At 41.3% G+C, this 12,224-nt stretch overlaps 1 protein-coding gene across 1 annotated transcript; it reads right to left on the bottom strand.

The window, feature by feature from the left end:
- Positions 1-3,053: 3,053 nt before the first annotated feature.
- LOC117517979 (SLAIN motif-containing protein-like) lies at positions 3,054-10,809 on the bottom strand. Its single transcript, XM_034179097.1, has 7 exons — positions 10,325-10,809; positions 10,022-10,158; positions 9,786-9,902; positions 5,550-5,648; positions 5,333-5,474; positions 5,202-5,296; positions 3,054-3,244 (listed from the first exon to the last, which is right to left on the bottom strand). Exons 1-7 carry the CDS (start codon positions 10,738-10,740, stop codon positions 3,054-3,056), a joined length of 1,197 nt encoding a protein of 398 aa, XP_034034988.1. The 5' UTR covers positions 10,741-10,809.
- Positions 10,810-12,224: the final 1,415 nt, after the last annotated feature.

Below are 12,224 nucleotides of genomic sequence, written 5' to 3'. Positions count from 1 at the left end.
CTTCTGCTGGACTCCACCCACTGTATCATATTTTCTTTTGTGCCCTATTCATATCTATACAATTACACTGTTATATGGCTGGGGGGGCCTGGCTGCCGGTTTGTTTGTCTTTTTGTTTTCCTCCCAGGTGGCGTGCATTTGGGACTGAGTGGCTGTGTTGCTGAGGCTGTCAGGACCTCACCCTGATCACCTGCGACTCGTCAGGACTCACAGCTGAGGTGCATCTGGCTGGATTGGAGCATGTTGGCATTTAAGACTGGAGTGCACAGTGTGTATTTGCCAGAGACTCGACCTTGTGACCAGACGGGTGAGATCGTCGTCTCGGGAGCCATCTCATCAGCAGCGGATGCTGAGAAACGTCCAGGTTTGATGCACAGTCTGTGAAAGAGGAGGGGGTGAGGTCTCACGCTCGTCAGCACACTTCCTGAGGTACGTTAGATTTTGTGACTAACAGTTATACAGTCAGTAAATGTGGTGTCCCTCACACCTTATTGTATTGAGCTGTTTGTTAGTCATGTATCAGCTTCCACTGCGGTGGAGTTTTGTGAACTGGATGTTCCATGCCTGCAGGTTGGGAAGCTGATCAGTAATCAAGCCAGGAAGTGTTTGCTGTTTGTACACCTTTAAGTGTTCTGTGTGTAGAGTGTGGACTCACATAATGGTTCCTTCTTTCACAGACTCGGTTGTTGCGGCCACCTGGGGGGTGTCGGCGGGGTCCTTGGGTCCGAAACAGCTTCTGGCTCCGGACCGTTAGCGCTGCTGGGAGCGCACCACGCCAGACCGCACCTTTCTGTATTATCACATTTTCACTGTTATGTATTAAATTCAGTTAGCCTTTGTACCGTGCTCTGCTTATTTCATACTGGGTCCTTCAAACGCTGGTCGGTTCTCCGAGCTGCGTCCGACACATAACATACACCCAAGGTGACAATCCTATGACTGTAACACATTGTTTTTCCTCACACATAGAGGTCAAACACCTGTTCTGTGGTGAATCAAGTTCTGGTAAAGGAAGTAGAGTTCTGGTTTCAATTAAACATACTGTTGAGGTTTCCAAACACACTTCAAATTCTACAGTTTTGTTATGCTATGAAAATGTTTGTGAACCCTTGAGCTAAAAAAAACACAAACAAATCAGGCTCCATTATATAAATATTTCTAAAACATGCACCCTTTAAACTTACAATGAAAACAAAGAAGGAACAGCTTGTCAGAAGGCACATGGGAGACTCCAGCCTAGATTTGATTTCTTTTCTTGTATGAAAATTCTTCTCTTGCTGTGACTGGTGATGTAACAGACCAAATTTACAGCACCGTATGCCCAGTCTCTCCAATCACAGCCACGGAAGTTATAACACCTTCAGAGCCGTCATGGATGTCTTGGTGGCTTCCCTCACTTGTCTCTTTCATTCACAGTCACTCAGTTTTTGAGACGTGCCTCCTCCAGAAAGATTTACCATAGAGTACCAAACTGTTTTCTTAAACAGTTTGGCTGTTTTCTTAAAGACTAAGGTAAGTGAAGTGCAAAACAGATTAAGAAACCTGGAAATGTTCACGTATCCATCCCGACTTTTCTAAAGAAAACTGATTGTAAAGTGCAGGATTGTGCACAGGAAAGTCCTCCACAGAGAACCCATGTTCATTTACAGTGCAAGTACTATGCCTCAACCTCAGTCTTCCTAACTGCTCATCTGACACAAAGTCATTCTCATCTTCCTGCAAATATATCGGCACCACCAGATGCCTCTGTCCTGCAACCTCAAGACTCTACAAACTCCCAAATTCCTCACCAACAAAGGCACACAAGCTGCTGCAGAGCAGCACATGCAATCCATCCAACACCCAGTCCATGCAGGCACCTGTCAGGGGAGAAGCCAGAACACATCTCTGATGAACAACAGAACCCAAAAGTATACTCAACAAAAATATAAACGCAACACTTTTGGTTTTGCTCCCATTTTGTATGAGATGAACTCAAAGATCTAAAACTTTTTCCACATACACAATATCACCATTTCCCTCAAATATTGTTCACAAACCAGTGTAAATCTGTGATAGTGAGCACTTCTCCTTTGCTGAGATAATCCATCCCACCTCACAGGTGTGCCATATCAAGATGCTGATTAGACACCATGATTAGTGCACAGGTGTGCCTTAGACTGTCCACAATAAAAGGCCACTCTGAAAGGTGCAGTTTTGTTTTAGCTAGTGTAATAAATACCATACCCATGTAGAACCATTGTCCCGGAATTAACAAATACTTTTCCAGCGTCTCCTGTTTTTTTCTTTGTTTCCAGTCTTCCTGTTACGATGATGAACCGATGACAGGAAGCTACAGTGATGAGACTGATGCCAGACTGTGCCAAGGTACATGGGATCACCTACACTGTATAAAAGTATTTAATCAAGCCGTCTTGTTGGTTTGACTGGGTTAAGTTATATCAACGCAAGTGTCAAGGTTCTGCCGATGTAAAATTAACACATTCCAGTGATCATCTTCACTCAAAGGAAGAAGATGAATTTACCAAGTTAAGTAAAGTCAAGATATCCTGTTTTACAATTACGTAGTGTGCAGGGTTTCGAAATGATTCTTTGTAATAAAAAAAAAATGGAATAGCATTCATAACCATCTGTTCATTAGTGCATAATTATCTGCAAAAAAAAAAAAAAAAAAAAAATCGATATGTTTTCATCAGCTTAGAATGAGCCCTTCATATCTACATGGGAGCACACCCCCTCATGGAGGCTGCCATGTTTTCTTGCCATGTTGAAGTAAAATGAATAGAACTCAGTGATTGCTCACCTATACACTGTGTACTGATTGCTGGTGCAGGCTAACAACTTTGAGAATCTGCATTTTTGTGAAATGGAGGTTCATACTTGTTGCTTATTACAAGAGGAGACAAGGGAGCATGAAAACTCTTCATCACCAAAGAAGTGAAAACGTGAAAGGAAACAAAATCACGATAACATGATGCAATCTGCACTCTCACCACTAGATGACACTAAATGCTACACACTGTAGCTTTAAAGTTACAAGTTCCACATTTGGTTTAGCGAGCCTGTCGTATGACAATTGGGGGTGGTGGGGGATTGCAAATGAAGTCATTCCAACCTGATGGAGGGGAAATGATTTGACCATCAGCGTGGTCGTCATTGGTGTCTAAACTCCGGCTGTTCCGCACCGCCTGGAGCGAGCGAAGGCTGGTCCTCAGAGGTGACCTGCTGCTATCTGGTGAAGAACCTAAAACACATTAACATTGTCACAATATTTTGTGTCAAACATGCCAAACCTTTGATGTACTTATATTTGCTTGTGAGCAGCATCTCATACAAATTATAGCATAATTATCCATTCATTAGTGGTGGTGGTATCACTAGTGGTGAATGACAATGCTTGTTGGATGATGTTTTTATTAAAAGCATTTAAATGCATAAAAATGTGTTTGGCAGATTATCATACTATTATTTGAGCCCGTTTGTTCCCCTGTTCCTCCCTAGTCTTTTTGTTGTGTGGGCCGCTGAAGAGGAGGTACTGCTGGCCCACCATCACCAGATGGCGCCCTGCTTGGAGTGCTGGCTTCAAGCACGAGAGGGCGTCGGAGCCGCTGGGAGTGACAGCTGTCACTTATCAGCACCAGCTGTCACTCATCCAACTCATCACCATAAAGGCCGGACTGCAACTCCACCTCCTCGCCGAGAAATCAGCTACCACTCAAGGTAACCTTCTCTGCGGTGATTTTCTGTGACTAAACATTGTTCTGTGTGCAGCCGTTTTCCTGTGGCTACAGTCTGAAGCTGGATTGGCGGATAGTGTGAGCGCGACGTCTTCGCCTCTCACTCCTTCCAGGGAAGTGACTGACAGGAGCTGCACGGGTGAATCTGTTTCTGGAGGTGGAGGTTCTCCCTCCCGGAGGAACTGATCAAGGAAAGATTACTGGGTGTGTCTTCACACACCCACCATTAACTGTTTCTGTTCCTGCCAGCAGTACCTGGTCTGACAGTTGGAGACGGTGGCCACCTGGGACTCGGGACTTGGCAGCTCCGGTGTTCTTCAGATCCGCTGGCTGTGGAAGCCGTGTGGGATCCGGCTATTCTCTGGACAGACGTCTTCTATCCTCGAGCCTGCCCACACGTCACCTTGTATATAATTGACTGTACTCCTCTATTGTTATTGTCTGTATTCCGTTGTGCAATTCACAACATTAAATTGTTACTTTTTGGCTTATCCATTGTCCGTTCATTAACGCCCCCTGTTGTGGGTCTGTGTCACTACACTCTTCCAACACTTTTGCCCAATTTCCATCAAATGTGGTATGTGGATGAAGGCCAGGGTTTGTTTTAGCAAAGGTCAAGGTCACTTCGATTTCCAACAAACGTGGCACACATATGTTGGTTGGTTCTAGAATTGCTCAGGCAAGGTCAAATTTGGTAAATGACAGTCACTTAGATCAATAGTTGTCTCTGTCTGTCTGTTTGTTCCGCTACTCCTCCAAGACCCTTCGGGCAATTTCAAACCAACTTGTATGTAGATAAAAGTCAACCCTGGAATTGCCTTTAAAGGATTAATTTTGGCAGCTGTCAAATTAATTAGGGTCAAATAATTTCATTTTCAAAACAATTTGGATCAAACTTGGTTTATATATGTAGGTGAATTCCAGAATTGTCCTGGCAATGTCAGCCAAAGGTCAATCATTCCACTGAATGTCAAAGTCATTGGAGTCAAGGTCACAGTTTTTGGGCTCACAGGTCAAATTTTCATCAGGCAATTAATTATGTTGTTTCATACAAAATTCGTCTCTGACCTAGGTGACCACATCTTTGTTGTTACTACCATACCCATCTATCATAGTTTTTGGCATCTTCAAACCCATGGGTACTATTGCCTACTGATCATTAATTTGAATAACCTACCTATACTTTAAAAAGGATTCACATTTAGAATTAACTGGTTCTTTGCATTTTTCAAAATGTAATACCTCATAATACTTAATTATTATGCTGCCTAAAATGAATCATTGAGCATATGATGCTTCAGTTCCATCAACCAACTGGCATGTGCATAATAAAGTATGGTGAGAAAATATTAACTTAATTTTAATAATTTCACAATAATCTAGTAATACTTTCCTGGGGCCTTTAGACTTTTTTATTATCTGTAATGAATGAAACAGAGTTCTGGCACTGCCTACTATGAGTACCTTTATTCTGAGCAAGTTTCAGCAGTTTAAACTGGGTGAGATGGTGGTGAATTCCGGTCACTTTGGGGCTTTGGCAGCTCTGCTGACGTGACAATCTCGGTGACGTGATCAACTGACAGGGCAGCCAACACGGAGAAGATGCCGGTTTGTTTCCTGCAGTCAAGCCATCAGCATCAGTTTTTTGAATGTTGGTGTTAAAATAACATGGAAGCCATGTTGGTGAATTCCTTGGTGAAGCAGCGGCAGACGTGGAAACATAATCCTGTCGTAAACCTAAAAGAATGGTCCAACACAATCTCAATCCATCACCAGAAGAACTCCACATCATAAAGACTCTACTGTACCTACTTGCTTCTTGCATTTGGGCCAGATTGTGGACATCTGTAAAGTCTTGCAGTCTGCAGCTGGTGGTTATGGGTTCACAGAAGACGTTGAACTCACTGTGATCTGTGCAAATGATTAAATTTTGCCTTTATAAATGGGATAGTTGTTAATGTTGATCCTTGCTTTGTGTTTCAGGGTTAAGGAAGCCGAACAGTCATATGCAGTGGTCAGCAAAGCTAACCTAAAAGTTAGCTTCAATAACCACAAAACTGCCAATTAGGGTTGCCACCCGTCCCTTAAAATACAGAATTGTCCTTTATTTGACAATTAATTGTTGCGTCCCTTATTGAATCAATGCGGGATGTAAATTGTTCCGTATTTTCATAGATGTCCCTCACACACTCACCAAAACTAATGAACAAAATAAAACACAGGAAATATTAAGGGCTGCCAATGGCATCTCTGTACCTCATGTTGGGTCCTCGCTAGAGGTACAGAGGATAGACCTCAGAATTTCATTTCTGCATATCCGTCTGCCACCTTTCTGGTCCTGTCACGGGTTGCCTGGTTGCCTGGCATGTTTACACCCAAAACGCCACCACATCCAAAGAAGCAAAAACATTTGCAAATGTACAGACGTGAGTGGAACAAATCGAACCCATGGCTTCACTGTGTTAGTGCCACTGGGTACGAGGCAAACAAGTATTTTTAGTTCCTCTTCAAGTAAAAATGTCCTCACTTTAAAGATTAAAATTATTGGTCTGTTTTCCTTAATATTGTTAATGGTGTTAATAAAGCACTGCAAGCTTTAAGTATGACTAAATGCTTTTTTTCAAAATTAAATATACCACTCCTTGGGTGGTGGTAGTGGCCCCGAGAAACCGTGGTGGGCATCCTTTATTTTCATTTCTGAAAAGTGGCAACTCTACTGCCAACTGAAAGCTTGGCTGTGGTAATGCTAAACAGATAAACCATTCAAAGATTTAGCTAAAGCTACCGCTAACTGCTAAACACTAGCTGCTGTTATATGAATTTAGTTTGGGTTTGTTTTAAAAAAAATTTAATTTTAATATGCTGTAGCATAAACATGGAGGATCCCAAAAGGGTTTAGCATACCAACATCAGATGATGATGATAAAGATGCACATAAATAATTAAATCCATCCATCAATTTTCTATACCCACTTACTCCTTAAGGATCACATCGGGGCTAGAGCCTAACCCATAAGGGTGAGTCGGGGTACACACTGAACAGAACACCAGTCTATCACAGGGTGAAATGATTAAATTAAATTAAATATACAGCTTCTTTACAGTATAGAAAGTATGAAACATATAGGAAATATTAAGAAATACATGGAAAGTAATTATAATAATCTAAAAAATGCATTTATTCTGTCTTAACCTCCTGCTCCACCATCTCCTCAATGCTTGTCACCGTTGCGTGATCTGATTTATTGAATTACTGTATAAACTCCAACAGGAACAAATATGTACGACTTTGGGGTTTACAAATGTTTCCGTCTGTTAAACTTTTTTTTTTTTATAGCTGACTTAAATTTAATGGAACTAAATTTAGTTTAAGGTAATTAGTAAGCAAAAAATGTTCAAGGTTAGCTGAAAAGATAATCCACAAACTCAAAAATTAGCTTCACCAATTAGCTGTTGAAGGGCGGTGGTTTAATCTACCATAGCACTGGTACCACAGTCTCTTATACAAAGAGACTGGTAACGTGTTTTTGAAAACATGGCTGTGATTGATCCGATACGTTGGCCGCTATTGGCTATCATACCACGCTCTGTGATTGGCTGTGCCGTAACCGCTGAAAATGTGAAAAACAAACCGAAAGACTTGCAAAATGTCGCAAATGTCAGGGGTGGGAGTTTATCTCACCCCTGTAAAACCAAAATGGAAACCATGTATTTGCTTTGTGTGTCTGGAATTCGCACGGCAACCGAAAACATTTGTAGGTTTGAAACTTTGTAAACAAGGCTGCAGCCAATCGGAGAGCAGCGTGTCTCAGCCAATCAGCAAAATGTCAGAATCCTGAATAAAAGTCACATGACCAAATTACCCGATACCGACTCCTTTGCATTGGCTAGAGGAGTGGAACCAACTTAAGTCTACCATATCTCACGGCATGTCGTGATTCAGCATCATGACATATACTTTAACTTTTGGTTCGTGATAATGTCACGAAAAGTGCAAAATTTTCGTAAGGGAAGCATGAATTTATTCTAATACATTCTGTGAGGGGTGCATGAAATTAAAAGTGCTGTGGGGGAGGGGGGTCTCGGGGAGTTATGGTTAGGGGAATTGGGAAAACTGTCAAATTTGGCTCATTTCATGACAGGAGCACACACACACACACACACACACACACACACACACACACACACACACACACACACACACACACACACACACACACACACACACACACACACACACAAAAAAAAACTTGTGAGAGTGGTTAACACTGTTGCCCGGGATCGCTTCCCGCCTGGTCCTTTCTGTATGTAGTCTGCATGTTCTCCCCGTGTTCGCCTGGGTTCCCTCTGGGTGCTCAACATCCTCTGACTTCCAAAGACATTCATGTTAGGTGGAATGGTGACTCTAAATTGAGCATAGGTATGTGTGAGTGTCTGCAATAGACTGGTATCCTGTCCAGGGTGTAACCCCCTGTTAGATATACGAGGGCTGTCCATAAAGTATAGGTCCTTTTTATTTTTTTCAAAAACTATATGGATTTCATTCATATGTTTTTACGTCAGACATGCTTGAACCCTCGTGCGCATGCGTGAGTTTTTCCACGCCTGTCGGTGACGTCATTCGCCCGTGAGCACTCCTTGTGGGAGGAGTCGTCCAGCCCCTCGTCGGAATTCCGGGCGGATTGCAGCGCCGGCTCGCAGCCGCCGCGACGCTCCGCCACCGGAAAAACACCTCTGTTGGAAGCCTTAAGGACAAGTTGGAACATGTCCAGCTGTTAAGCAATTTCTCATATACTCACTCTACTGAAAGCCATCAAAAGCCGCATGGATTTTACAAATGGTTATCAACACGGAGGTGTTTTTCCTGTGCCGCCGCACCGCGTCGGCTGCGTCCCGAGCACGGACCCGTCCGCACGTCTTTCATTAAAAAAATCTCCTTTAACAGTGGAATATCCGGATAAAATGCTGAAACTGACTTCTTCTGAAACTTCTCTGTTCTCTCACGACGTCCTGGATCAATAGAGCCTGAAATGTGGAGGTTTTAAGCTTGAAACAGGCTGACGACGGCGCCTGAGAGCATTGCGCGACGTCTCGCACCGTGGGAAGTCCTTAAAGCAACAGTATCACCTCAAAATCTCTCATCAGCTGTTAAAATTTTTACCGAAAACCAGCTTAATTTTTCGAACCATGTCCACTTCGATGTGTCTCACAGGTTTAGAAAAAATTTTGATCAAACAAAGCGCCAGTCTCTCAGCAACTTCTCAGACAAAGGAATTCCGACGAGGGGCTGGACGACTCCTCCCACAAGGAGTGCTCACAGGCGAATGACGTCACCGACAGGCGTGGAAAAACTCACGCATGCGCACGAGGGTTCAAGCATGTCTGACGTAAAAACATATGAATGAAATCCATATAGTTTTTGTAAAAAATAAAAAGGACCTATACTTTATGGACAGACCTCGTATTTGTGTGTTTATCTATTACTTTGTTATTTTGTTTTCTTTGCTATTTGTTTTGGTATTAAGTAATGACTTTACTTAAACAGTTATATTCTTAGATTGATATACTTTGTTATTTGTCTAAATGTACATGTTGAACTGGTTTTGCCACTTAGAACAAAGAGATTCAAGTTAAAATATTAATTCGAGTTAACATATAAATCATAATATGTCCCATTATTGTACGGGTTATGGGCAGGGGGCTGGACCTCCCTTGAATGCCCACAGGGACCAATAAGGGAAGGATTTTGCAAAATAAGGTCTGCCTTTGTCACATCCATGTGTTTTATAAAAACTGTTTTAGTCCATTGCTCAGGGTTCTGAATGGACGGATCTCCTGAGAGAGAGAAGTTCTTCAGAATACAGGCCTGTTTTTACACTTTGAATAAATTTAATGTGTGAAATAATTTGACTTTGTAAGGGACAGTGTTACAATAAAAACTGGGTGAAATTAACACCCCTGTGATCAGAGTAAACGAGTATAGAAAATGAATGAATTAGCTGTTGAACTGAGTCCACTACTGATTATAAGACAAAAATGCTGTGTTACCTGAACTGTCAGAAGTGTTGTAGGAGGTTCTGTTCATACGTCCCACAACAGCATGTCCAGTTTGAGGTAAAACCGCACCACATTTGTAGAAGCAGCTGCCACAATAAGTGCTCAATTCTAACATGAATATATGAAGAAAAGATGGAAGAAGATCCATCAAGAAAGTAGTAAACTACTGACGAAAGCTGCTCATGTCTAAACCTAAAAGCCAACAAAAAATTAATTTGTTTTCTTACTTTGATCCAACACATGTATTAATGCATGACATGCCGCCTCCATCTCAGGACTGCGGTTTTCTAGGGTGCGTCTACACCACCTGATTGCTGACTCAGGGTTCTCCTGGAACATATGCCGCTTTGAAGACTCATAAAGCCTGTGAGGAATAAGCATGGATATTTACTTCATTCCCACAGGTGACTGATGAGTTTTTCGGCTGTTCAGGAGCAACCTCACTGTCCACATTCAACTACCTTACCTATAGCTAAGACATGAAACTGCTAAAAATGTCAATATGTATTTAATGTCTGAATAGAACCTACCAGGTCTCTTCATCCTGACCATCATCCCCTAAATCGAGGAGGTCCACCAAGTCCAGAGCAGAGTCTTCTTCTTCTTCTTGCGACTCAATGACCCAAAATTCTTTTTGAAAGGCCGAATCGGACTCAAACCTTAAATGGTCAAGTCTCATGGTGGCATCATGCGAGTTCTTCCATCTATTAGCTCTTGCTGGATCAAAGATGGTTGTGCAGATGTTGCAGTAAGAGTCTGATTTGACCTCCAGCCCAGCAACACTGCTTTTGAGCTCATTGCAAAGAAAATCATGTTTCACACCTCGATCAAACTCCACCTGCGGCCAGCCACAGATATACCTGCTCCAGTCCTTCCTCATGTGATCTCGGAAGTCCACGATCTCAACAAAATCCTTAAACTTTGCTCTCGTCCAGTCCGCCATCATTTGCAACTTCACACATGCATATATTGACCCAGATCTGTTGGGTGAAGTTGTTAAGTATAGAAACTCAACAGATTGGATGGATTTACAGAAGCATCATCAGCTTACATGGATTAAAGAGTCGGTCACTACTAAGAACTAAAAAGGACTGGAGTCAATCAAACATCACATTAGCAAGAATAATAATGACAATTAATGTATATTTATCATCCAATCATGGGAACTGCTATGACAAATGTTTGTTGATTTTGTTGTCTTGCAGATAGAACTCACAGCAGCCCTTGGTAATACTGTCATTTAAAATTTTTCAGATCCAGTTCTTACACACGTTACAATTTGGACCACTTTAGTTGTTGCTGATGTTATTGTTGTCTGATTAAATTTCTCTGTCTTGTCAAATCAGGTAAGTCAGCTGCACATAGTGGCAAATTGCCAGCCACTAACAGTAAACTCACATTAAGTTCTAGTGGTGTGTTGATTCAACCATTAAATCATTTATGACAAAAAAGAAAAAAAAAAAAAAAACGTTTTCATGAATCCACATTATCAACATTTAACTGATCTTGAATGTGTGGCGAAAACAATGATAACAGCCCCAGTTCTAAATCAGATACAGTCTCACTTTAACCCTTTAATGTCCTCACATTTTTCAGCAGAATGTAGGAGAAATAAGTATTCTCTACCAAAAGTAAACATTAAAGGGTTAAGTGTCAAAATTAATCAAAGCTGACAACAAACACTGTAATATTTTTATTGCTCACTATGAAGTACAAACAAAGCAACTGTGTATAGCTTTCATCTTTAGAGCATGTACTTTTAACAATATCAACAACAAAAACACTTTAAAATAACTTCACTCACTGTTTTTTTATTCACGGCCATCTTGTCTTTAATGTCATATTATTTGTTTTTGAAAACGTGTTTCTATAGGCTCAAATGAAACTCTGTTAGAAACTCGCCAGTCCAACATTCAACCATTACTCAGACATCAGTACCCACTTTAGGCTAAAAGGACAAGTTGACGATCACCTGTAGTAAATCAACCATCAAGTGATCAATAGTCTTTATTGTCATATGCACACTGAAAACATAGTGTATTACACCATGCAATGATTTACTTATTTTGCTGGTCCTCCATGATAGATAGATAGATAGATAGATAGATAGATAGATAGATAGAATAACATTATGAATCAGTTATTTAAATGTTAAAGAAAATAAAATTATACTGGTGCCAAAGAAAATTGTTTTTATGACTTAAATCTTAGATAACCCAAAGGAAATACACCTTTAAAGTTTATGATATGGTTACACGTATACACACACACACACACACACATATATACAGGGGTGTCGGACTGGGGGGGTAAAGGGTACTATGTATAAGGGGTAAAGGGTACTATATATACCTAGGGCCCAGAGCATGGGGGGGCACAAAAAAAAACTGGCATTAAATACTTTTTGTGTTGCATGTTATTAATGTCCAT

Source organism: Thalassophryne amazonica, chromosome 9 (genome assembly GCF_902500255.1).
Source record: "Thalassophryne amazonica chromosome 9, fThaAma1.1, whole genome shotgun sequence".
Lineage (NCBI taxonomy): Eukaryota > Metazoa > Chordata > Actinopteri > Batrachoidiformes > Batrachoididae > Thalassophryne > Thalassophryne amazonica.
The sequence above is the reverse complement of the archived record's forward strand: the minus strand, read 5'-3'. Positions and strand labels throughout refer to the sequence as shown.

What these genes read in the sequence shown, in the direction of transcription:
- LOC117517979 (XM_034179097.1), bottom strand. Translation starts at nt 10,740, where the DNA reads ATGATGGCGGACTGGACGAGAGCAAAGTTTAAGGATTTTGTTGAGATC. An exon ending in CAACACTTCTGACAGTTCAG is followed by an intron (nt 5,649 to 9,785) that starts GTAACACAGCAT and finishes TCATTTGCACAG; the next exon opens with ATCACAGTGAGTTCAACGTC. An exon ending in GAAACTTGCTCAGAATAAAG is followed by an intron (nt 3,245 to 5,201) that starts GTACTCATAGTA and finishes AATGTGTTTTAG; the next exon opens with GTTCTTCACCAGATAGCAGC.